Genomic DNA, 25,914 nt, shown 5'->3' on the forward strand with positions numbered 1-25,914 from the left:
CCCCCCCCCCCTATTGTCACGATATACACCCGTCCTGGCCAGGCGCCCTAGTAAGGTTACACGGTTGGGGTTTGGTTTGAGGTTTTTTTGGGGGGGGATCCTCATTAGTGAGCTTCGTTAACTAATTACTGTGCCATTGTTCAGCTGTGCAGATTGACCCTGCTGGCCTGAGCCCAAACCGAGTCTCTCGCTCTCTGCGTGCATGCATTGACATGCCAAAGTCCTTTTGTCTCCTTTTCTGTTTATAGCTTTTTGTTTAGCTTATATTGATTATATCTTCATAATGGGACAGCCTGTGGTGCCTTTTCATCAGTGTTTGCCATTTTGTTGCAAGAATGAGTTGGCCTTAAATGTCTATATGTGACTTTGTGATGGCAATACACTTGTTGTGAGTTGGTTTGTTCTTTATTTTTTGCCCTTTTAATTACATGTATGTGTCACTATGTACATGTGTTTGTGTTTATGTTTGTGCTACATTATGCGAGGGACTGTGAGTGAGTGTGTATGTATATGTGTGCCTGTAAAGGGTAGCTCGGGAGCCCCAGTTCCTCAACGGGCCCATCTGTTTTGTACTCTTTGTCCTGTTAATTAATGAAATCAGAAGGGCTGCCTGCTGGGACGGCCCTGCTGCACCGCTACACTGGACAGGCCCACTTTCTCATGGGCCGACTCCAAATGAATGCCTTTCCTTTCTCCCTGTGCTTTCTCATCTTAACTTTCCTTCTCTCTCGCTCCCTCTCTTTCCCTATCTATCGATTTGACGTCCTATTTTTGTTTTTTCAGTTTGTTACACTGTTGGACGCGCTGGGCCACGTGAGGTGACTATTGGTCGTAGATTAGTCTTCAAAGCTAAACCACTAAAATCATATCGTAGGCTCTGCCGTCACTGTGCTGCTTAGATTGAGCGGAGGTTGGATGTCATGAAGCAGGATGTTAGTCAGACCATTTCACGAACACTCAGTCATAACTCTTCCTCGTCAGTCTGGAAAGAGCAACTTTAATTCACCAGTGGATACATTTTCCCCACTGTGTTGATTAAGACTTCTCAAATGTCAAGCCTCCGAAGAGCTATTTCTGAGTGTTGCAAACAGTGACCTGGCTAAGTCCTTTTACCTTTTGCTTTGTGGCCTATCCGTCTTCCTCGAGGCTAATCCGCCAGTCTGATAGATGCTTTAGTTTTCATTTATTATAGCCTTTCTCCGAGTACAGCCGGATGTAGAAATCACATGTTAGATATATTCTGTTATGTCGCTGAAGTGGATTGATTTTTAACAGCATGGCATGACTGTAGCGGTAGTAGCACTACTACAGATACTCCATTAGGCCTAACCTAGTATAGTTGGTAACCTTCTTTATTTTTAGACTAAGAGCTCGTGATGATTTGAAAGCTATGACATATTGGTGTTTTGATAACATGTGATATTTGGGTGCACATTTTTGATAAAATATACCATGAGGCATACATGTTTAAACCTATTTTTCTACACACTTTATACAACGGGGTCTTTCCCTTTAATTGCCCTGATGACATCGCATTGATGTGATGACGCATCATGATTTGAGTTTCCTTCACTGGATAAGCCGAAAAAATCCAGCAATTTTATCAAAACATTTTTTATTTAATTTACGTTTTAATAAAAGTTTAATTTTGGGATATGATATCTACATTGGGCCTGCACAATAAGAGAACAAATATCCGATAAAGTTGTACAAGATCAAAATAAAGATATTACTTTAAATTATTTGTTGGGGGAAAAAAATGAAAGGAAATTGTTTCCAACATTCATTGGTTTAACAAATTAAAATTGAACTAGCACGAGGGCACCAATAAAAGAAGGAAGCATAGTTACATTCTGTGGTTTTTCTACTGATACTGGCTATAAAGTGATTTATTGTCCAGCCTTGTTCAACACTGGTAGTTGAGCCTTAGAGTAAAACAAATACTGTTTCCAAGCAAAAGTAAAGAACAACTGCATCTTACGACGACACATTGGAAGGGGACTGATTTCAAAATCACGACATGCTATTTAGTGAGACTTAGTGATTAGGATTCTTGTTGTGTTTGTATGTATCCGCTTGTGAAAACAGATTTTAGGTTGATATTTTACAGTTTTCATCGTACGTGACTGCAGTCTAGTCTAATGTGAGAGTTGGTTTGTGACTGCTGTCATTGTCAGCTCACGGTCTGTGTCTGCGCAGCACAATGGCCTCAGGCTAACACCTGTCCTCTAGTTTGGTTTAAATGTTTTTCTCCCAACCACACCTGGGCTTTTTTCTAAAGTTTATATGCGTTTTTGATTATATTGCAGCACAAAATGTAATCCTGAATAGTCACATTGCTGCCTTGTGTATTAGTGTGATTCTGCTGTTGTGTTATTTTTTAGAGGTCACTGCAGATTCTCCTTTCTTTTTCATTTCTTGCTTCTATTGTGTTGTTGTATGGAGAAATGGCTAGATCTATACTAGTCCTCTACAGTATTTGTGTCATTTTTCTGATGAAAAGCGAGTGGTACAAAGGTCACTGTGCTGGTAATCATAGAGTATGAAGCCACTACACATTATATTACATTGAGCCACTAAGCGCAGATCCTGTAAGAAACGCTGTAGTGTGGTCATTGTTTGTGAGTGCGCTCTGTTGTTGCACTGCTGTTGCCGCTAGTGGCTTTGCGTGTCCTTGTCACCTTTGTCTTTGTGCTCAGACCAGCTGGAGGTGACATGACTCCTCTCGTCTTTGTGTCCCACTTCAAGGTGCAAAGACCTTCTGCAATCCCTTCCAAGGACGCTGCAGCTGCATCTTAGTTACACAGCGGCCGAGCTCTCCAAGCAGTGTTAAATATGCGGTACTTAAAGGTCCTCGAAGGATATTTTAGTCTGTAGACTTGTCATCAAAAGCAGGCATTCATCACAGCAAAGAGATGAAAGGATTGGTAGAATATTGAATGAACACGCTCGCTTTTATTGCGTGTATTCTTCACATTATAAGTGCATATTTCTGGCCATTTGATAGGCTCTCTTTTAGTTGCCAATATCAATTCAATACCTCTGATAGCGGCTGTGTGAGACACAAGGGCTTTTGCTTCACATCCAATTATTAGAATAAAGATGGAACTCTAAGACCATAATACACTACAAGGTCCTGTGACCTAAAATCATCTCTCGTGTCAGCTTGAGTGAGAATAACACGAGATTCCTCACAAATTTAAAATGCCAGGCTAGGCTTTGCATATTTAGCATTATTAAAGGCCAGTACATTCAAAACTCATTTGCTTCTAATTTTATCTCTAACCTTGACCACTGCTGAGACATTCCACTTGGGAGAAATATGGATACAGTCAAATCTTACTAATCCAAAATGGAGGCTGTCTGGATTTGTGAGATTTAAAAAAACATATATCCGAATAAAATGTATCCAGAATATGTTATGCTCATTTTAGATGCTAGACTGCCCTGCTCTTTCTAGTTTGTGGATAAAAATGCTTTTAGTTGTGTCGCTAAGCACAATTTAGAGAATGTACGTATTCACGTCTCACTGTGTATTTTGTTCCATACGCCTGTTTGTTTGGCTGGTGTTTTTGGATTTTTTGGGGCTTGCATAAACAAGGGCCTACTATACATACTGGCAGATTAGCATACGTTCTATTTCTGGACATGCAGGCCTTCAGATAGCTTCAGACTTAAGAGACTCTGTGTTGTAGTTCTAGTTAGTTAACAGTGTGATAGTTCATTGATGCCCAGATCAAAATGCTGTGTACACATGCCCAGGACCAGCCACTGAACATCATATCCGGAAAAGGTAGAGTTTTGGTGTCTTTGCTTAAAGTTTCTTAAGCTGGGGGATTCAATTTAATGGCGGTTGTCTGGGTAAGAAGAAATATACCTTGCAGTCACAGAAAAGACGGGGAAAATATTTGTTCTACAGTTGAACCTTTTTTTAACAGCAATATTTGTTTGAGGTTATGGAAACCCTGAGCCATTAGCAGCTCAAAAACATGCTTTCAAGAAAAGACTGTCTTGGGTCTTACAAAACATACGAAATAAATAATATACATGTACTCGTGCCTAGCCATGCAACCGAGCTGCATCGATTGGCCTACTGATCAATTTGTTGGTTGACAGAAGAAAATGAGAAATATTTTGGTAATCGATTAATCATTAAAGGTGGGGTAGGTAATTCACTTCAGAAACACTTTTTGTTATATTCCATGGAATGCTCTTAACATCCCGATAGCAATGAATATCTGAAGTGCTTTGACAATAAATGCATAAAAAAATGTCATCTGTGGAAGCCGTGGCGCTGTAAAAAGCACGACCAATCATTTCAGCCTGCCCGGCTAAAATAACTGGATGGCCTACCTGCCTGTCTTAAACTTATCTCGTGCCCTCATTGGTCATGTGCGCGTTCGTGTGTGTTGGAGGAGGGGCTCTGAAGGAAGGAAGTCTGAAGGAAGGGGCAGATTTGTTTCGGCTGCGTACTTTCAAATTCTGGCGCACTCGAGCTGGTTTCTCCATTCTTACCTACCCTACCTTTAAAGTAATTAACCATGCAAAAATTATTTCTCGGTTTTATATCATTTAACTTAACATAGACATTCAAAGACATCCCCTTTGACATTGAGGAACTGTGATGGGCATTGTTTCCAAAATAAATGTACTACATGTCACCATCATTTGACATATTAAATATTTCCTTCCTTTGGTTTGATAACATTGCATTTGTACCGTTATGAAATCCCAGTTTGGGGCAAAGGGAAGGCTTACCACTTTGATGCTTACAATTGGTTTCAATAAGGCCAGATAATGAGTATTTAAAGACATTTGTTTTTGTTTGTTTATAACAATGTGTTTATCTTGCAGTTATCATGAATATTATAAGAGCAGTGCGTCTACAAACATTAGGATTGTTAAGCTAACTTCAAATAAATCTCACTTCTAATAGAATCCCTTAATATCTGTAATACGCCGGCCTATCACAATCGTCACAGTTCATCAAACATCAGAACTTCATTTAAATCCACAGCAGGATGCCTGGGATTGTGTGGCTCATTACAGAGAAGGACGGACATGTTTTATCGTTTCCTCTTTAAATCTCATCCTAACTTATCTCTCCTCTACAGATCGACCCCAAGGTGGCGTTTCCCCGCCGGGCTCAGCCTAAGGTGAGTGCACCCTGAAGGAGTTAATGGCGAGTAGTCGTAGTGATGAGGTGATATGTCACTGCTCATCACTCAGCCCTGATTGGCTAGGATTAGAGTCAGGCGAAATTACCAAAGAGGAGCTGCAATCCCCTTGACCAGCCTGACACCGTGACCCAATACCCTGACCCTACCCAACCCCCGACCGTCAGCAGCCAACATCTTAAACACACACACACGCACTCTGATGTTTGTCCTGGCACACACACATACGGATGCCTACTCACAGAGGTTACCTGTATGCACGCTCAACCCTCCAAACCCTACATGTAAAAGATCTGAAGTGAATTAGGTTGAATGCTCAGAAGAGCTTTCAGAAACCCCTGAGATTAAATAAACGCCAACAAACACAACGTCTCTTTATCACCAACATCCACCCCCTGCCTAATGTGATTAGTGGTAAACGATGCCTTCTTCTTCTTCTTCTTCTTCTGTGTTGCTAGCTGGTGACCAGGACAAAGAAGATCTTTGTTGGAGGACTGTCAGTCAATACCACCATCGAAGATGTGAAGCATTACTTCGACCAGTTTGGAAAGGTATACTATACACAAAGCTGGTATCTATTTGTAGACATTCCCTTTTACATCTCTAGTGCTGCGCTTTCCTACCTTTTGTGTCACTCTGAACTAAACCATCCCCTCATAAACACCCCCCCGACATCACGTCACAAATCTGTCAGCTAATAATGATATGATGGTGGATATGATACTGAATGTTACAATATTTTCTTTATACAATTAAACAGTTTTTTCACGTGGATTTAGTTGGATTGCATTTATACCTGCAGAAGAGCCGGTTTAACTTTGGTTAGCATCAGAGCTTAAGCTATTTGAATTGTTTTTCCCTAGCTAACTTTTTCCAGCTCTTTAGCTAACTTTATTTAGCTCACAATGTCAACCATTTTCCTTTTAGAAATCTCAATAGTTTGTCCAGTAGCTAACTATTTCCGCCATTTAGTCAATACTATTAGCTAATATTCACAGTTTAAACCATTTACCATTAAGCTATTTCAATCATTTGTCCACAAGTTAACTATTTCAACAGTTTAACAATCACTCTTATCTGTTTACAATTTCTTTCATTAGCTATTTCAATCCACTAACTAACTATTTAAACCGTTCATCCATTGCTATTAGCTTATGTTCACAATTTCAACCATTAAATGACATCAACATTTCAATTTGATCAAATTACTTCACAATCTACTCCACAATTTCTCCACATACCCCCTGGCAACAGCAGAAGTAGCCCCTGGGGTACCCTTGTTGGGAAACACAGCTATAACATTGTGTCCATCTTTGATATATTATATTAATCAGTAATCCTTATACCTTTCACATCTCTCAGCTTCCCCAAAGCTTCACTTGCCCGTTTTTATATTCTTTGCCCGCTTTTCATTTGAGTTGAGACACAATACTGCAAAAGCGGCCTAATTTAGGAAAAGAGAACATTGAAAGAGAGAAACAACTCAAACAAAGGAAAGTCCTGTTAGCTCATTGATTGTGTGCAGCTACAGTATTAGTTAGTCTGTTATTTTATCTCTTGTTTGCTGTTTTGCTCTTTTATAATCACATTTCAGTGTTTTTGGCTTCTCCATTTGTCCTGCTCAGCTCCTTTGAATGAAATTTGGTGAAAGGCAAACACATGCTGTGGAGACAGATGAGTGGCCGGGGAGAGGCAGGAAGAAAAAAAAAAGCAGCAAGAGGAGGGGAGGAGGAGAGGGAGATGGCGGGGGTCTGAAAGGGAAGAAGCAACCCCCTGTAGAGAGAGAGGGAGGGGAGCTCTGAGGGGTTGAAGGGCAGAGAAAAGTAGGAATGTTGAGATAGTGAGGAGGAAAGAGTGGCTATGAAAGGGGAAAACACCCATCTGATGAGCCCTACACGTATTATCAAAGTGTCCATCATGCATGCCATGTTGGGTTACTTTTTAGCCAGCTCCACTTTGGGAGGCTGGGGAGTGTTTGAGTCCAGACTCTTCAGTATCAACTAATCACATGCAACAGCTGCTCCTGTAACAAACCCCCCCGACCGCCCCCACCTTACCCCGAATCACTACCTCAGACACCCTCCCGTCCCACATACACACACCCTGCTCTCAGCTTGTTGCCGTGGTGACCTGCTTTCGCCCATTGTCCCACTGTAATCCAGTGTTTTTTTTTGTTTCCTTTAAAAAACAAAATGTCTAAGGAGTGTGCATTTGCATGAATGGAAAGAAGGGTGTGTGCGTGCATGAAAGTGTGACAGTGGCATGGCTGCCATGGGAGGCAAGCTTGCATACATTTGTGCAGACTGCAAGACTCACAGCCAGCAATCCAGTTGTCACAAACACTTAAGTGTGTGGCTGTGCTGTTGTTGGTGTAAGCAAAAAAAAAATTGTCCGAAATTAAACATCGCTTCAGAATGTAGGCCTAATGGATTGGAAGAAATGAATAACACCAACCTCCTTCTGCCGTGTGTGTAGCTGTGTTTTCTCTCAGTTGGCCTCTGACTCTTGTTAACCATATTTGAGGTGTTCAAATTCACTTATAAATCTGTGGTGTGGGTCTTGGTTGTCTTGGATCACACGTGTGACCTTCACACTTTAAGAACTCATTGTAAGGTGCATGTTGTGACATGTTTGTGTTTTTATAAAATGGCAGCTCTGTGGCGAAACAGCTCTCCCTGGTGATCACAGACGCTCATATCTAAGACAACACTCCCTCCGCAGGATGAGGGAATATTTGGACTGTTTGGACACGTGAGACCAAAGCTGTATCATGGATAGCGCCAATCCCACAGTGCATTCCTGCTGAGCGGGAGGTATTTCTTGTTTATTATCTGAGCTTGGTTACAAGGTGCAGGTTAGGATGGAGTAAGACTCGGCGTCCTGTTTATTTTCAAACTGTGGCACCGCCTTGTAAAGGAAAACACAGAATGCACTATGCATTTTCTGAAACTCTTTGATATCTGCTGTCGTTTATTTATTTTGGAGTGCACTTGTGAAGACGCACCTACACAAACTTCATTGGACCGTACTGTAATGGCTGCTATGTTGATACATCAGGTGTTTTGGACTGAAACCTAAAGGCTTGCATTAATGTGCGGTTTCCTAACTCTGAGCTCCTGTTGTTGAATATCCCTCAAGCCAATAGGACTACAACAGCCATGTTTGTAGGATAAAGTCTGGTGTGGGTTAAGAACACCTTCCTCTATTTTTAGCTTGAGAGCCTGTGTTTAAACTATTCAAAACAGTGAGATCATTTGATAATTATCATGTCAGGCATCCTGTTCCTGCAGTAAATGATGTTAAACCCAAAGGAAATCCCTGTTTTCATGCTTTGTATCCTTCTACCGGGCACTGCATTCCTGGAAGTATTACCATTAAAATCCCTCTTCTCTAAAATCTACTGAGAGAATAGGCCAGAGCAGAAAGCAAATGAAGGAGCGGATAAGATGAAAAATGCAGCATGGACAGGGCAGACGGGAAAAGTTGGGACTCCACTCACCCATGTGAGCTGGCGATTATGAGGCTTGACTGAACACTTTGTCTGCTGGCCTGTTTAGAGAGAGATGGCCGGAGAGAGAGGAAAGAATGAAAGAGGGAGATGTGAGGAGACAGAAGGGGGGAAAAATGTGAATGCCACCTTTCATAATCTCGCAGAAAGTGTAATGGACTTGTCAGCAAACGCTTCGGACAATAGCTGCCTGCATGCTTCACTAAGAACTGGATATTTTTAATGGGGCTCTAGGAAAAAGATCTGCGCATGATCAAAGCTGAGCCATGTTTTTAAAGGTACACCAGAACTTCATGAGAATATGACCTTAACTTTTCTTCACTCTCTGCATGCAAGCGGACTAGTTAGCGACTGATCTGCTGCTAAGCCAATCTCAGACCCCCACAGCTATCCAATCAGATTGTCTTACAGCACCCCGGGCAGTGGACATCGGAGATCGTCTTCTTATTGGTTTTGGCAAGGGCCGGAGGCTGGTGTGCGACCAAAGCATAAGCTCGCACACGTGACGGGATATTTCTCAAGCCTGCACACCATTGTGTTCAAATGAAAGACAATGAGGTGAACAATGTTAGCACGGCATATTGTCTTTTCTCTCTGGCTTTCGGCGCTCAAAAGCTCCTCGACCTGGCTGCGCTAAACATCCCTTCCAGAATAGACGCTGCTAATGCTAACAGGGGGGCTAGCTGTGCGTGTAACTCTACTCTTATGATAACATGTTGGCTCGCAGCTGTCTACTTACTGTCCTGTTTCCCCGACCCTCTGCTGTGTCATTGAGTTTGGACGACCGGAAGGGTGGAAAGCATGAGATGAGAGGAGGAGGAGGAGGAGGAGGAGGGTAAAATCTGAATGAAGGACAGAGAGAGAGAGGGGGGGGGGTGCTCTGGGTGTGTGTGTGGCCGAGCTATATGTTGACTAGGATGAGAGTTAAAAGGTTCAAGGAGGGTGTCGAGGCAACCTTGATCCTCTCCCTGGTCATCATTCGGAGAGGAATATCTAAAAACCTTTCACTCGCAACTAGGATGTGTTTCTCATCTGAAGTAAAGGTCAGAAATCGGACGGCCTCTGCCACTCATGTTACCCCGGTTTGAGTTTCAGTGCACGCTGCTGCCTAATGGAAATAGACATGTAGTCACACTGCACATGTCTCCATGTAAAGTAGGGAGATCGGTGCTGCAGACCTTTGTAAATGTTGTCGCGATACTTTCAAATGACAGAGATCCCAGGCCTTGGCTTCTCTCTCACCTCACAGCGTCAGAGCTTTAGCAGAAGCTGCTAACTTTCCTGCCAGTGAAGGACAAGTGAGGGAGGGAGAGTGAAATGGGGGAGGAGGAGGAGGAGGAGGAATATGAATAGGGCAGTGGAGTGAGTGCAAAAAGGAAAGTGGAGGGACAAGAAGAATGAAAGGCGAGCGTGTTGACAAAGACCTCGGTTCACTTTGTTCTCCAGTCTCTGATCCAAAATGTTCATTTATTCTCCATCAAAACTTCACCTTCTATCTTTTTTTTTTTTATCACCCCATCATTTATCAGCTTCTCCTTTTCTGTCACATGCTCTCTCTCCCTCACTTTTCCTCTTTTCCCTCCATTCTTTTCATTGAAATTAGTTGGGCGCAGGGGGGGGGGGGGGCTTTTTCTTCTAATTGAAATTCTTTACAGGGTCTCCATGGGAATAGTAAACTTTGTGGAGAGGGGAAAGAAAGACAGCGAGTGTGAAAGGGGGGGGGGAGGGACAGGAGTTTGTGAGAAAGACAGCAAAGAATGGGAAAGCATTTCCCTCAGCGAGCGGGGAACAGTCACTTATTTTTCACCTTGATAGATTGTATTTCATTTTATTTTTATACAGTGTTTTCCCCCCCTCCCTAATTTCTCATTCTTCCTTTTCTTTCCTCCTTTGTCACCTGTCACCCCTCCCTCTCTGCCTTCCACAATCTCCATCTGTTTTCCCCTCTTAGTCAAATGCTAAAGAGGGACAATGGCACCCCATGCTGTGTGTGTGTGTGTGTTAGTGTGTGTGGGCGTGCGTGCGTGTGTGTGTGTGTCGAAGCTCATCTATTCTTTGCTTTGTTCTCGCAGGTTGATGATGCAATGCTTATGTTTGACAAAACAACCAACAGGCACAGAGGTACGTATGCGAGGTCATGATACACACACACTATGTTAATTTGTGCCGACACACTAAGTAAGGATACCTACCAACATGTCCCCTTGGAAAGGAAAGGAGAGACAGCGTGATCGAGGCACTGGGTGAAGAAAATGCAGTTTTCTTTTCTCAAATGAAATGGATAGAACGCAATTTATCTCTGTCTTCTCTCAGCGAGTCAGAAGTGAGGCTCCCGCTGGGGGTCGCGGTGCGGGGTCAGGAGCATAACAGGCGAGGATGTGACTTAATGAGACATAAGGAAAGAGGGAGACGGGAAGGCGTGGGGTGGAGTAAGAGAAATTGGGTGTGATGATGGAGAGGACAGTAAATCTAGGCTTGGTTTTTTCTGGTGAACCACGCCTTGTCCTGTCTGATGCCAACAGCTTGATTGACAGGGAACGCCACGCCTGGTCTGACAGCGTTCTGCTCTATGGGGTAAAAAACTGCTTGTGACGGTCTTAGTGTATCTACCGTAGGGTTTGAAAACATTTCTGGAATAACAAATCTGGTGAAATGTTTAGGTTAAAATATAGTCTTGGTAAGGATTTATTTAAATGGGAATATTCTGTGCTTTTACGAAACATTATGGGGTTGTTTTTGTCACAGACTGCAGGGCATCGTGAACATAAACAATCAGAGAGGTCACGTTTCTGTTTGTGTGTCTTCCAGGCTTTGGCTTTGTCACCTTTGAGAATGAAGACGTGGTGGAGAAAGTGTGTGAGATCCACTTCCATGAGATCAACAACAAAATGGTACGCACATCATCAATCATATATTTCATTTTTTTGAGCTGCTTTTAGTTTTCTGCCAGGGTGTGTCCTGTGTTTAAGAGTTGGGGAAGTGGAGTTGTGTCTTTAGCTGTATTTTTGATTAAAATGATTAATAAATGTTCCTGTTATTTAGGTGGAGTGTAAGAAAGCCCAGCCCAAGGAGGTGATGACGCCGACAGGCTCAGCCAGAGGCCGCTCCAGAGTGATGCCCTATGGGATGGACGCCTTCATGCTGGGAATTGGCATGCTGGGTAAGATCTAAAAATATAAATCATAGGGCAAACACACTGTTCTCCCCAAAGGTTTTCTTCATAAGCAGTAGGTGTTATAGTTTAGAGCAGAAGCCAACCCTGTCTCCTAAGAAATAATATTCATATGCAGCTAAACTGCTCTGCCAATAACACATCAAGTAAAGCGTTGTTTAGCTTTGTAAAATGAATTAAAAAAAACAAACGACTTGGTTAGGTTTGGCTTAAAAACAAGTAGTTGTGTTTAATACTTTTTTTATTACGTCATTTACAGATGTAAATGAAAATAAATTACTCTTTACTTTTGGTTTAAAAAGGACTCAAGCACTGGTTTCCTAGGTGACAGTGTTGTTTTTGTTTGACGAACCCATTGAACCCCGTTCACCTCTGTTCTTGGACTTTGATTAGAAGCATATCTGGAATATGTCCAAACAAATGTAATCTGCTAGAAAATACAGATGGGAAAACATTTTTAAGGAGACGTAGCTGCATAAAGTTAACACGACAGAAAGACATGTATGGGTGGTTTTATAAAACATATATTAACCTAATGTCACGATAAGTAATGTGTTTAAAATAAAGGTTATTCAGACTAATTGCCAGAAAATTAAAACCTTTTTTTATTTTGTTTGTTAAAAACAAAGCCTGCTTACCAAATATTTGTCACCAGACAAAGGTTTGATGGCAATTTGTCTAAATAATTTCCCATTATTTATGGACAGCAGCCGGCTAAAAACACCTTTCCCCAGTTTCACCTTTAAATGCAAATCTTAGTGTAAACCAGTTCAGTCCTCTTTGTCTGTATGCTGCAATATTAAAGGAAAACCATGCCACGCGCAGAATGTCCTCTGTGGCTCCTTACACGTTATGATGTTTTGATTTCACAAATCAAATATATGGATTAAATTCCAGTTCACTTAAACTAAAATTGCCTTTTTAAATTAGGTCTATATTAATCTCAGAGCTGATTCTTACATGCTCATCTCACGTGAACAAAGCTATGATTTATGATGTAGAAATGTAGAGGTCACAGTCTGAAGGGCGTCAGAGCTCTACACACTGGAGTGAAATATGGTTTGAAAACATCCTCATTGAGAAAAACAGACTGAGAGCTTTGTGTGCTGTTGGTGATGGTTTGGCTCCCTCTACTGGACATTTGACATTACTACACTGACCAGTATCCCCCTAAGTCTCAGTGAAACCCAGACATTAACTTAAGTCTGGTTCCTTTGTAATTCCCCTTTGGTGACCAAGACCTTTAAGAAATAGAGGAAAAAAGTCTGTTAATGTAGAAGCGTTAATAATGATATGTCCCCTAGTTGGTGAGTTCAGTGCGAAACTAATAGCAGTCAATGGCCGATTAAAATAACGAGAAAGAGAACCCATACTCTTTAAATGTCAAGTTTTGCACCCTTAAATATGACTTGAGTTTGGTAGTTTCTCCAAACAAATTTAGACAAAATAAAAAATATAATGATGTAATAATCATTGCATTAGAGCGGAGGTAATTAGCTGAAAGGAGACTAACAGGAAGTGCAGCCTGTCAATGTATGGTTGCACGCTCAAAATGATTACTGTAAAGGTGTATTATTCAAATTCTATCCCTAGCGGGCACGTTTTCTTCAGGTAAAACTATTTAATAATTTGTCTTATGTCTTCACACGTCTCTATTCTGCCACGTTAACTAAACCCATCATTTAATGTTCTTTTCAATAGGCTACCCAGGTTTCCAGACTACTACCTACACCAGCCGCAGTTACTCTGGAATGGCTGGAATGGGTGGAATGGGTGGAATGGGTGGAATGGCTGGAATGGCTGGAATAGCTCCGGGTTACACTTATCAATTCCCAGGTAAGTCCGTATACATCAAACATTTAATTTACTCTCTTTACGTCTTCCGAAAAGTGTGATGGCTGTAGCATGAAAGACGTGTTTTTTCTCATGCGTCTTTCCCAACATTCTATAAAATATCTTAATACATCAAATGCCCATTATTTGGCTGCTTCCCTTATATTGTTCTGTGTTGTTATATCTACTTATGTAATCTCTTTCATTCGGCCTTGGCCCCTCCTGTTCCTCTCTCCCACCTTCCTGCCTGTCCTCACAGTCGATGTTTAACTTACTGTGCTTGTGTGTGGCTTTGTAGTCTGGCCAGTGGATGGTGACTGTATTTACAAAGCGCTCTCTCTTGACCTTCTCTGTTTCTAGAATTCCATCTAGAGAGGACCCCCCTCATGACATCATCCCACCCCCAAGAGCTGGCAGGTCAGTGGCTCCTCATTCCTCCATGGGACAGAGGGAGAAAAAGCTTTTTAGCCAAAGACAGTCAAATGAAAGTGCTGGCGACAAAGCAAAGAAGCATATCACCTCAAACTATGTATTCAGGTGTCTTGTTCACGATGCCTTCGATGAGAATAGTACGGTTGTTTACAAGAACAATGAACCAGGTCATATTTCCAACAGCTGCAGAGAGCAAGATAAGATAAGGAAGGGTGAAAATGTAATTTAAATAATAAGCACATGATTACAAATAAATGTAATTCAAGTGAAATTGTAAAAAAAATGAATTAGAGACATAAATAAACTGAATACAAACCTAATGTAAACTTACATTTGTTATTAAATGTGTATTAATTATATACAAAAAAGGTTATTTATGGCATTGAAATAAATTACATAAAGAATCTAATTATAAATACATTTTTAATATCGTATTAAATTGAATTTGTTGCAGTTTACCAAATTTGGAAAGGTATAAACCGCCTCTTACAATCTTATGTTCCCCTATTTCACCCTAATTACAGGCTACCTAATTCAGCCTTAGGGTGTATGTGGATCCATCCAGTGCATAAACAAGAAGATTAAACAGTCTTAACACTGCCGCCCAGTGGCTCTGAGGTGTACTTCATTTATAATCCTTCTTGTTTTTATCATGAGCATTATCATTTAAAAAAGTCTAATATCAGATTTGATTGGATGTTGTGTGCAGTTAGTTTTAGAAGGGGCCCCTTCCACCAGCTGGACTGAAATCACATGACAGATGTTTGCACAGATGTCGAATCAGCCGTCACTGAGCTGTAGATGGTGACTCGTGCGATCCAGAATGACAATGCAAAATAAATGTGTTTTGTTTGTAACCCTCAGCCATTCCCCTGACTGCATATGGACCAATGGCAGCAGCCGCAGCAGCAGCAGCGGTTAGAGGTACGAGTGTGTGAGAGGAATCATGTTTCTACTTGTGCATGCACTCGCCTGAGGTAGAACGTGTGTACAATGTCCTGCTCGGACAAATAAAAGAGTATTTTTAGATTTCAGTGTGTGTGTGTGTGTGAGAAGCCCTCTAGTGTTGGATCCTGACTTGTGTCCTCTGCCTCTCAGGCTCCACCCCTTCACGCACAGCTGGTTTCCTGGGCACCAGCAGCCCTGGACCAATGGCTGACTTGTATGCTGCAGCCAACCAGGACTCAGGAGTCGGCGGCTACATCAGCGCAGCTAGCCCCGCCCCCAGCTCAGGGTTTGGTCATGGTCTAGGGGTAAGTCATATGCCCCAACAACGAGGACGCACACACTTCACCTCATGCATGGGTGCACGTATTATTCTCAAGCCTAATAGAAAGTATATCCCCTCATGTATCCCCAGGGGCCCCTGATGGCTACTGCTTTTACTAATGGCTACCACTGAGACGACTCAGGACACTGAAGATGGGAGGGCCTCTCTTCTGCTGACGAGCCAATCAAAAATACTGGCTGCCCTCTGATGGCACAACCTGATTGGCCGGGGCCACAGGCTCCTCCCGGCTCTCCGGGCTCCCTGTGGCTCCACCCACCGACTGAATATCTTTTTAAAATCCTGAACTCTGTTTTGCTGTACTAATCTCACTTCAACATAACGTCCCCCATCTCTCCTCTTTTGTCCTCATGTAGTGTAATAACTAGACCCCCATCTTCCTCTGTTATCCATGATCTTTTTCTGAAGCTGAGACAACAAAACTGCAACAAAAAAAAGAAAAAAAAAATCTCTTGAGGAGACGTTTGTCATTTGACAGCTCGCAGAGGACTATTTTGATTTTTTTATTATTGTTTTATTTTAATGTGACACGTCGCTTCATCATGAAATCCTTCAACGCTGTTACTGATGTGAACCCGAGAGAGAAGAAGCTGTGTGAGATGGATCTTTGTCTGAAAACCATTTTTAAGAATAGAAGAACAAAATCCAACAAAGTCCTCTTTTTAACTCACGGAAACATGAAAAAAAACTAAAATGTATATTTTGGTAGTCTTTAAAAACAAAACCTTTGTAATATTGTTATTAATATTGACATAATAATGATGATCTGTAAGGTATTTTATTCTGTAATTGGTTTTAAAGCAATGTTTTTATGTCTTCCTGTAAGATATTGTACATAAATGTTGGGTTGGGGGGGAGGAGGGGTTACTGAACCGGCCCGCATGTCATTGGGTGGTTTGGAAAGGGTTAACAGCTATTTTATTGGCTGTCATCTACTACTATGTGTGGTCATCTCACTTCATTTATCAGTATGCATATAGCATATTTGTACATTGTCGGCCAGTCAGCTCCAGTGCACCGCTGTCGACTGCTGCGAAATATAACTTCCAGGAGTTTGTCTGGCACATTTGCTCGGTTAAATAACCGTTTTTTTCACAAACTCATCACTTTGTTTGCTCTACTTCCTAAAAAAGCTACTTTGACATTATCATTTTAACACCATGGATGAACTAGATTTCTCACATATTCATGAAAACAGGTTTAGAAGACGGACTACGGAAGAATCACAACCTTTAACAGGATAAATCAGGGGGTTCACGGGGTCGGGGGTTGATTTGACTTCCTCTTTTTTGAAAATATTATATATATATTTTTGCGCGATTCACTTCTTAATGTTTTTTTTTTTTATTTTTATTTTTATTTTTATTATTCTTTTATGCGGTGATCTCCACCGTGAAAACAAATGAAGGACATTCTCAGAGAAGCAATTGTAGAAAACATCACAATCATGTTCTGTCCTCTTATCGCTATTGAAGGTGCATGTGCGTCTGAGTGTGTGAGTGAGTGTTTGTGCGCATACATTAAGGTGTAATATGGAACTACTTATGGCAACGAAAGGAGCATTTGATTGCCATTTCTTTTGGTACTGAAAAAAAAAAAAAGATCACCCTGCTCCATTGCGGCTCATCTGCTCTTCTCTCCCGACTCTCTCCCATTTCATATTAAGGTTTGTTAAATGTGTGCTCCTCTGGAAGCGACATATTGTTGTTTATATACAGTTGCTGCTCTGTAGTGGTGAACAGAGGGGGTTTGGGCAGGGAACCAGAAATGGAACAGGGTCTCGCTCCCAGTCGGCTCTGACCTCAGAACAGACGACACTGGCTGGCAGGAAGATTCAAAAAGCTGGAACAAATTCAACCTTTTGCAAAAACAAGTGGGCTGTTTGTTCAGCCTGCTTGCTGCAGCCTGTTTGATGTTCAGCACAGCAGAAAACGTCCTGATCCAGCCAGAAGTTCCTCTGTCAGACCGCCTTGGACACGACATAAAACTACTGCTGGACACCAACACTGTAACTTTTTAACTTACAATAAAGCAATAAGTTATTTTTTACCTTACAAATGAAAATAGTACTATTATTGGTAATGGCAGACATGTGGATAATTCTGCGGCATTAAGACTTATTTTCAGAAAAGAAAAAAAAAGAAACTATATTTTTCTGTTTTGAGATCTTGTTCCCCTTGTATATTGATTTTAATGATGTCTTTTGTTGTGTTGATGTAAAGAAAAGGGCCACTGCTTTGAATGGAGCTTGGGTCTCGTCGTGAGCTCAGTTCAAGTTTAAGATACGGGCTGTCCCCCGCCGAGCTTTACAACAATGCTTTTTTTTCCTTGTTTTATTTTTCTGATAATTTCAATTTTAAAATCCTAATAAATTATTCTAAAGCGTTCGATTGTCATTGTCCTTTTATTATTATTGAACGGTTATACATGCAGGTACAATAATATCTTACGATGTGCAATCTTGATAAAGTGGTTTTACACTAAATAAAACTTAATGCTGTGGGTTTTAACATTTCTAAATTTGAAGTGGAGGTATTTAAAAAAAAAAAACACATCCCTCCCAAAGCAGATTTGTCCTGGGGATACAGACCAAAAGTTGCCCGTTGTGGTGATTTTTCTGTAAGGTTGTGCAATAACGGTTAAACTAAAATGAACTAGGACACACCTGGTGTATAAAGTTGAGTATGTGTGCACTGTCTGTGTGATTAGGGGTTGCGTTATGCTACAGTAGAGTTCATGTTTGAATAGTCTGGAGGGTGAACATGATGTATTTACAAACAGCTGTGTCAACAAACCAACATATAAGGAATAGAACTTCTGCTACTTTCATTACCTGGATGCTACCAGCGTCCCTGAAATCGCAGAAGTAGAGCTCCTTGCAACTATAGTTAACTTTATTAGAGCAAGATAATTATTCACTGAATTAGAATGAACAAATCCGTCACTGGAGGCTGGTACTCTTCACAGGTGAGAGCAGGTTTACTGCTTCATATATTGATACAGTTTGGGTGGTCATTAGGGATGGGAACGATTAATCGAATATTTGAATATTCGAAATTATTCAGGTATTCGAATAATTATTCATGTATTCGAATATGAGTTATGAATATTTGTATTAATTTTTTTATTTTTTTTTTGGGAGGGATGCCTATGTTGATTACATATTATCAAATGGAATAATTCAATGTATACGACAGTGGCATAGCTAAATGTGCTAGGTCTAAAGGTGTGTTTTGCTCCGCTCACCGGTCCCTCACAGCGGGCAGAGCTGCAGGTGCTGATCCCTCTCTCGCGCGTCCGGTTATACTTCACTCGCGTTTATGTCCAAATCCATCAGAAAACCAAGTTATGTTTTAAGCATGAAAGCTCTAGGTCTATAGCTGTCAACTGTTCAAACTGTGATAACCAGTTCAATACATTTGACAAATTCGACTTGGTTTCTATACTTATTTGAACATGTATTTATTAATTTTCAAAATATATATATATTTTTTGTGTAGGATATGTACATTTCGGTTAATCGGTTAACCGTTTTTTTGGGGGGTCGAATATTCGAATATACATTTGCTTTCAAATTCCCATCCCTAGTGGTCATACAGAGCTATAATCAGAGGTGTAACGGCTGTAAGAGGCCGCAATACAATCCTGGATCCTATTGTCAGACCATTTGCAGGCCTGATCAATACAGCCTAATGTAAGATAATGACAGTCCCCTCACAGCTCGCTGTCCATGACCTTCCTTGAGGTCGAATGTATGTCTGTAATAGACTATCTGACCAGGTCTCCTGATCTAAAGCCAATCAAGCATGCCTGAAGATGCTATGATGAGGCTTATCAGAGGCAGAGGACATTTTTCATTTTCATTCTTTCAGCCTAAAGAATGTTCATAGTAAATGGGCTGCATTTATATAGCACTTTACCTAGTGCCATTCACACATTCATGCAGAGGCAGAGGATGTTTAATTAATTTCTTATTTCAAAATAATTGTATCACTTTTATTTATATCTTTGATTTTATCTTTAATTTTATGAACCTGTGTGAATCTGTGCTGTCCTGTTTTTCATCCTTACCCTGTTGCTGTTAAACCACTGAATTTCCCCACGGGGATTAATAAAGGTCCATCTTATCTTATCTTATGTCTAACAAGATGCCACCTGCTCAATGGAGACTTATATTCACACACTGTTGGCCATGCCATCGTGTCAATTCCTGTCTGTCTTTTCCTAGTTTCCGTCTGTCTCCTAAGAGAAGAGCAGAAACGAATCTGTGTTGTGATCAGAAAGATCTCAGTAAACAAGTTAAAACCATATAGGTTCCTTTTCTAACTCTGTCACCCAGGTCTGTACGCAAGCTCAAGCAGATAAATGCGAGTTAAATGGAAAATGAGTAAATAGTTACATTGACGAAACATTCATGATGTAAATCAAATGTAACTGTGTCATTTCCAGAGAAACAAACAAAGGGCTACATGCTACAGCTACATTTCTGAGCCTTGTATACTGTAAATCTTGTACTGTGTAAAGAAGATTGATAGATAACACTGAACTATTGACATTCCCATGTATCAGCATGTTGTGTGTTTCTGTGAGGTGCCAGCAGCGGTAAACAGAGTCCGATACATCACACTTCTCTCAGCAAAGTGTCCTGGATGGAGGCCAGCAGGGTGAGCGATCCTCTCCTACCCGCTCCCCAAACACAAACTTCATTTTTCCCAGCTTCAAAGGAGGACTACAACCACCTCGCAATGTGTCAGACAGATCCATCAGCCTTTTGAACTTCTGGCTTCCAACATTTTCTGATAAAGAAAGAGTTGGATTCTGTCTGTTCTGTAACTTTTTGGGTGGGTTTCACCCCCTGACTGTGTTTCATTTCTCTGAGTTACAATGGCTCTTGGAGTGCTACATTCGCAAGTAAAAGATTCCCTTAGTGGAAGTGTATTTTTGGACAGGGGCTCTATTGAGGAACCTCCACCTCCACCTCCACTCCGCAGCTACCTTTGTTTGAGTATTTTCACCTGCTTTTGTCCTGCGTACCCTGTCAACATCGTGGCCCTGGTCTTCTCTATCATGGTGAGCAGAGCATTTCTTGAATATACATCATCTTACAGTACGACTGCTCTGTATGATATAGGAACAACTGTATCAGAGAGAAGAGAAATAGATATAGAAATGTGTTTCCCTTAAACCTCTTAAGCCCCAAGCCTGTTTTTCAGGTTTCAGGCTCGAAAATGACATTCCCAGAACATATCTTCCCTTCTAAAAGGGTTAAATTAATAATATTTTTTCTCAAAGTAATGATAAACCTGTGAGTTGGATGTAGAAAAGTCAGAATCAATATAGATGTTTTTTATTTTAAAGAAAATTCAGATTGAACATAAATTATAGTGTCCTTCCAAAAAATAAACTCTTCTGGGGCCATTTGGGTGAATTTTCCTTATCTCTGGCCCCCCTTGTTCGATTTTGACATGTGACATCTCTTTCTGACCGTTAGAGCCAATAGAATCGAAGGAAAATCGTCCCGCACACACTCAAAAAAAGGTTACGTCTTTGCGCATTCAATGAAGCTACAGAGCGTAGGAGTGGCCTGCTCTACTATTTTAAAACGGAATTGCAGTTTTATTGCTTATAGATTATCAGAACATTTCAAAGGGGACACAGTCACATTGCAAATTAACCTATGGATTAACTACATCATCGTTGTTATCGTTTTAATGCCATTGAAGACCAGTTTAGACCAGACAAAGACGAAGGTAAGCCATGTTAGCATTGTGTAGCTACCTAGCGCAACTTGTTTTGATGCACGTTTTTGTTGATAACGTGGCGAGTTTGTATCTTTCAGTGTTGAGGTGGGCACCGTTAGATTCTGTGTCTTTACGATCATAAACGATGTGTTGGATGTGCAGCTAGGATAAGTAATAAGGGAGCTAGGAGTGATTTTCGGTGCAGTAATAGGTTAGCATTTTTCGCTCGGGGCTAATTCAGAGGCTCACTGTTAGCATTGTGTGTTTTTTTAGATAAAAAAAAAAAAAGGTCAGTTAAATTAGTTTTTTCCCGTTATATGGATATAAAATATTCATAGTTTATTAAATGTAAGGTTCCTTAGACGTTGTTTCCTGCAAATGACGCGATTTTGCTTAAGAGGTTTTAAGGATTTGTAATGTGGTGTTTCAATTGGTCAGTGTTCGGACATGTTTTGCTGTGTGTGAAGGTGTAAGACACTATAATACGAGGCAGTTACAAACACCTGTTGTGTCCATCCATTTTATAAATCCTCTCATTTCGAAAATTCAAAACAAATGTTAACGCTTCATTATGTTGCCAGATCTGTCTGCAGGCCTTTTGGATTTTTAAATAAACATAGCCAAGAAACCATGTTACCAGCTTCCACCATGTTTGTAAGCTTCAGATGAGATAATAACGTTTCCAAAATGTGGTTAGTTTGAACAAATTATTAGCAGATCTTGAAGTAGAGACATGGCCTTTGACCCCTGACCCATCACAGTCCACCTGCTTCCACTCCTACTGCTATTTATTACATTTTTTACTTTATTATTTGCCCCTTTTGTTTGTTTGTTTGTTCACTATGTAAAGAGGACTTGGGTCCCTTGAAAGGCGCTATACAAATGTCATCTATTATTATTATTATTAAAGACATGAATTGGCTTCCTCATTAGGCAGGGCTGATCAAATACTTAGCTGTCTAGTTGGCGTTGCAGTTTTTAAAGTCAAATCTTTCACTGTATTGACACGTTTGATGTGTGACAGTGATTACTTATACTCAGTCTAGGAACAACTATTATCTTGGAGACTACGACGGGTCGAAGCGGCTCGGCAGGAACGCTCTCTACGTCTCTGTGGCCTCCATCATCATCGGCCTCCTCATCATCGCCATCTCCTGCACTGTTCATTTTACAGCTGTAAGACCCTCCTAAGGTTGAGCAGTAGACACTATATTCTGTGACCATCACCATGCTGTTATTTAATCTATAAAACGACTTTACATATTCCCATACATCTACACCCAAGTCAATTTGAAACCGATGAAGGCCTATATTTATTTTCAGAAAAAGACCATTATAAAAAGTGGAGGTGTTTCGTGTTTCGGTCCTCTTGTATGATCAATTAATCCAGAATAAAATATAGAATAAAAGTACATTAGAAAGTTTTCCGTAATCTACCTTTGTGGTGCAAATGTATTTTGACCCAGAAATATAATATAAATAAATGATTAAAAATGAACTAATTTAATTTCTTCATGGTTCGTTTCCACAATATTTATTAGACGTAATTTATTTAATCATTTTTAATTATAGACCATTTAATTTCTAAACGCCCTTTCTCTGTTTTGTCTTCACACTGACATGTATTCTTTTAGTGGACCTACCCACTCACTCTCCTCTGGCAGAAGGCTATTTATTTTTGACAAGAACCTCAAGCCACACAATCTTCCATCTGCAGCATCTGGCACACCAACAACCCCCTCATATTATCTTTAACTATTGTCTTTGAACATATTCTTTAATTCGAATACTGTGAAACTTTGCACATCCCTTAGAATATTTATGTTGCATATTCCTGCGTAACTCTATTATTTTTAAACAGTTACAATGTAGAAAATGTAATTAGAATTTGTTCTATTCTATATTAATGTAGCTGGTCGGTGCTGAATACACCAAATAAATCCTTTGAAAAAGGGTCTACTTGACAATAAATCAGATTATATGTCATAATAATGAACATTGATACATTCTACAATTTCTTTCACATCAAATTCTATTATATAAAAAGACAAAATATCGAATTTATTCTTTGTAAATAAGAGAAGATTTGACGATATGACTGGAAGATTTTCATAAATGTTTAAGTATTACAAATATTTTCTGTAATTTGTTGTTTAATGTTATTGTCTTTGTGTTCCAGATGGAGTTTTAGTGTTGCAGGAGAGGAGAGAGGAGCAGGAGAGAATAAGACACAAACTGTGGATGCTGACGTCTGGGCTCAGGTGGTTCACACTGTACCATCTGCCTCTGGAAGGACTACGGCTCGTTACTTCAATCTGTACATCACTCCCTCGCTGCTTCACTGTTTTTCATATGGAACATCCAGGGCTAACATCTGGTGAATGTGTTCATTGTAGTGTTTAATGTCAATGATGCAAAAGGGCAGCTTTCTGTGAGACTATATGTACTTTGAACTAGAATGATTAAACTGAACCGTCTTGAATTTGTGCTGCAACATATATTTATCATTATCATTTGATGTGTTTGTCATCGGTTACATTATTAAAGTAACTTTGGTACGTAAAGTATTTCTCATGTGTTATTATAGAGAATTGACAAAAAGGCTCCGAGCTGTTGAGTGTCTTAAATGCAACGGTGGTCGTAAGGTCTAGGCAACAAAACAACGCTATGAAGGTATGAAAGAAGATCATGGTTTGGATAAAAACAACTTTTTAAATGATGAATGATGTGACAAACAATTCAAGATATCACTAGGCAAAAAACATTGGAATTAGCTGAGAGCCCGGTGCTCCCCAACATCCATGCTGAAAGGGTTTGTATTTGACGCCCTGTGGGTCAGATCGGGTCGTAATGACAGGATTACGCTATTCCTGCTGTCCTGGGACTTGAATACTGCCATCCTGTTTCCTGTGTTAATTGACGTATCATGGCAACGGTCCAGACTGCCAAATTGGGTATCAAAGCGGTCATATAAAAGCAATCACAAACCAAACGATCATATTTCATCTTTGAAAATGTCTACACCTGTTGCTTATTAGACCTCACACCACCACCCATCTTTTACACCTTTGAAAGATAGATAACTGACTCGTGTGGTTTTGCCTCCACCAAGGAGTCGAGTTGCAGTTTACATCCCTGTCAGTCCTAAATTACCTGCTTTTAAATGATGTCTCTTTTTTTGTCAGCCCGTCATATTGTCATATTCTGCTGTTTTTACTTGTTATGTTTTTTTAAATGCATTGTAAGGTGTGTTTAGGTGTCTTGAAAGGCGCCTCCATATAAAATAAATTATTATTGTCATTAAATAAAATAAATGAATCTTTTTATCCAATTGGACATTTAGTGTGAAATTAGCATATTACTATTTAAAAGTATTTAAAATAAACAAAAATAAATAATAGGTGAATAAAGGTAACGCATTCATGAGAAGAGGATGGACAACCTGTCGCTGTGGCCGACTTTGATTCATAATTAGGATTTTAACATTTTCTATTTTACAAATGATGTACAATGACATTAGAGAACCAGGCCCATTTGATATATGTTGTGTTGTGTTCGAAAGCTGTTACCATTCATGGTGTTCACGGGTCCATTTTGATTTATCTCAGTCCAAAACACTCAAAAATAATGACTATCATCCAAAATTGTTTTAACTACATCATAACTAACTTATTATGCATTCATAACCGTAGAATCCTGTTGTAATGGGAGGCGTGTGGCGCAGTGGATAGAGCCTTGGTCTGGGGATCAGATGGTCACAGGTTCAAACTGCACTGCAGTCAGCATGTCGTTGTGTCCCTGGGCAAGACACTTCACCCCAAATTGCTCCTGTCGGCCCACAGTATTGAGTATGTGATGTAATCTTATGGCCCCAAAACACATTACTAACCCTAACCCTAACTCTAAATTGAAACGGGAGACCCGAACACAACATAAGGGTTAACCCAAGTTAACTAAGACACCTCCTTTGAAACCATGAAGTACAACTGCCCTTGCTGAGAAATCTTCTTGTAGTTTGATATGTCATAGTATATCTCAAACTAAATATAGCAGATGTGTTGCAGGTTGCCCAGAACTTCACATGGTCAGGCACAACTGATCCTGTTGGGAGGTAACTGAAACATGAAAAGTGTCATAAAAAAAGGGAGCAAATAGAGTGATGATTCAGACGGGTTCAAGCAGGAGAGCCCTGATCATGGGTGTCCAATTCAATCTCACCTCTTTTTTTCTTTGCGGTTATTGAAAAACAACACTTTCAGCTCTCTATGGAGTAACTATGACCTTCATGGAAAGACAAATGAACACCTACATGAACAAAACAAAGTAAAATGTTCGGTTGGCTTTATCTTTTTTTGATATTTATGTACCTTTTCTTTCAAAGCAATCTTCTGTGCGCAGGTGTAATTCAAAGCAGAGCCTCTGATCTTATAAGCCTGGTTGCTGTCAAGTTTCCACAGTTAGTCTAATGCACTTGGACAAATGGGTTTTGGCAGTAATCTTGTACTATTATCTGCCCTTACTTGAAAGAGGAATGCAGTGTGTTTGTAGTGCTACCTCTTTGATGTCACACCAAAGCAAAACGCGGTTTAACAAGATGGAAATGAAATGAGTGCGCAGGGATTAGGCGACTTGAAAGCATTTAGTGAATTTATCAAGGGATCAAGGTAGACTTTGTGACAGGAAGCTGATTACCTTGAGATATAATAAAGCTCCTTTGTATCCAACAATTCACACAAACACAATAAAGTTTTAAATTCAAGAGC

The 25,914-nt window shown here is 40.3% G+C and overlaps 2 protein-coding genes across 3 annotated transcripts in view; both read left to right on the top strand.

Moving 5' to 3' along the window:
* Positions 1-17,797, top strand: part of LOC104965488 (RNA-binding protein Musashi homolog 1-like) — a 23,622-nt gene extending 5,825 nt beyond the window's left edge. Inside the window, exons 5-14 of one of the 2 annotated variants that reach the window (XM_010794451.1) lie at positions 5,115-5,156; positions 5,636-5,728; positions 10,758-10,806; positions 11,494-11,576; positions 11,728-11,845; positions 13,559-13,693; positions 14,051-14,107; positions 14,987-15,046; positions 15,221-15,375; positions 15,483-17,797. In XM_010794451.1, coding sequence (XP_010792753.1) covers positions 5,115-5,156; positions 5,636-5,728; positions 10,758-10,806; positions 11,494-11,576; positions 11,728-11,845; positions 13,559-13,693; positions 14,051-14,107; positions 14,987-15,046; positions 15,221-15,375; positions 15,483-15,524 — 834 coding nt within the window. In that variant the 3' untranslated portion in view covers positions 15,525-17,797. Of the gene's footprint in view, positions 1-5,114; positions 5,157-5,635; positions 5,729-10,757; positions 10,807-11,493; positions 11,577-11,727; positions 11,846-13,558; positions 13,694-14,050; positions 14,108-14,986; positions 15,047-15,220; positions 15,376-15,455 lie in introns of both variants that reach the window. The other variant, XM_010794444.1, reaches the window with a different exon arrangement.
* Positions 17,798-20,094: 2,297 nt separating this feature from the next.
* LOC104965476 (transmembrane protein 233) lies at positions 20,095-24,388 on the top strand. Its single transcript, XM_010794433.1, has 3 exons — positions 20,095-20,480; positions 22,193-22,327; positions 23,331-24,388. The coding sequence occupies exons 1-3, from the start codon at positions 20,295-20,297 to the stop codon at positions 23,340-23,342; spliced, it is 333 nt and encodes a 110-aa protein (XP_010792735.1). The 5' UTR covers positions 20,095-20,294; the 3' UTR covers positions 23,343-24,388.
* Positions 24,389-25,914: the final 1,526 nt, after the last annotated feature.

This window comes from Notothenia coriiceps, unplaced genomic scaffold (genome assembly GCF_000735185.1).
Source record: "Notothenia coriiceps isolate Sejong01 unplaced genomic scaffold, NC01 NC01_scaffold00002072, whole genome shotgun sequence".
Classification (NCBI taxonomy): Eukaryota; Metazoa; Chordata; class Actinopteri; order Perciformes; family Nototheniidae; genus Notothenia; species Notothenia coriiceps.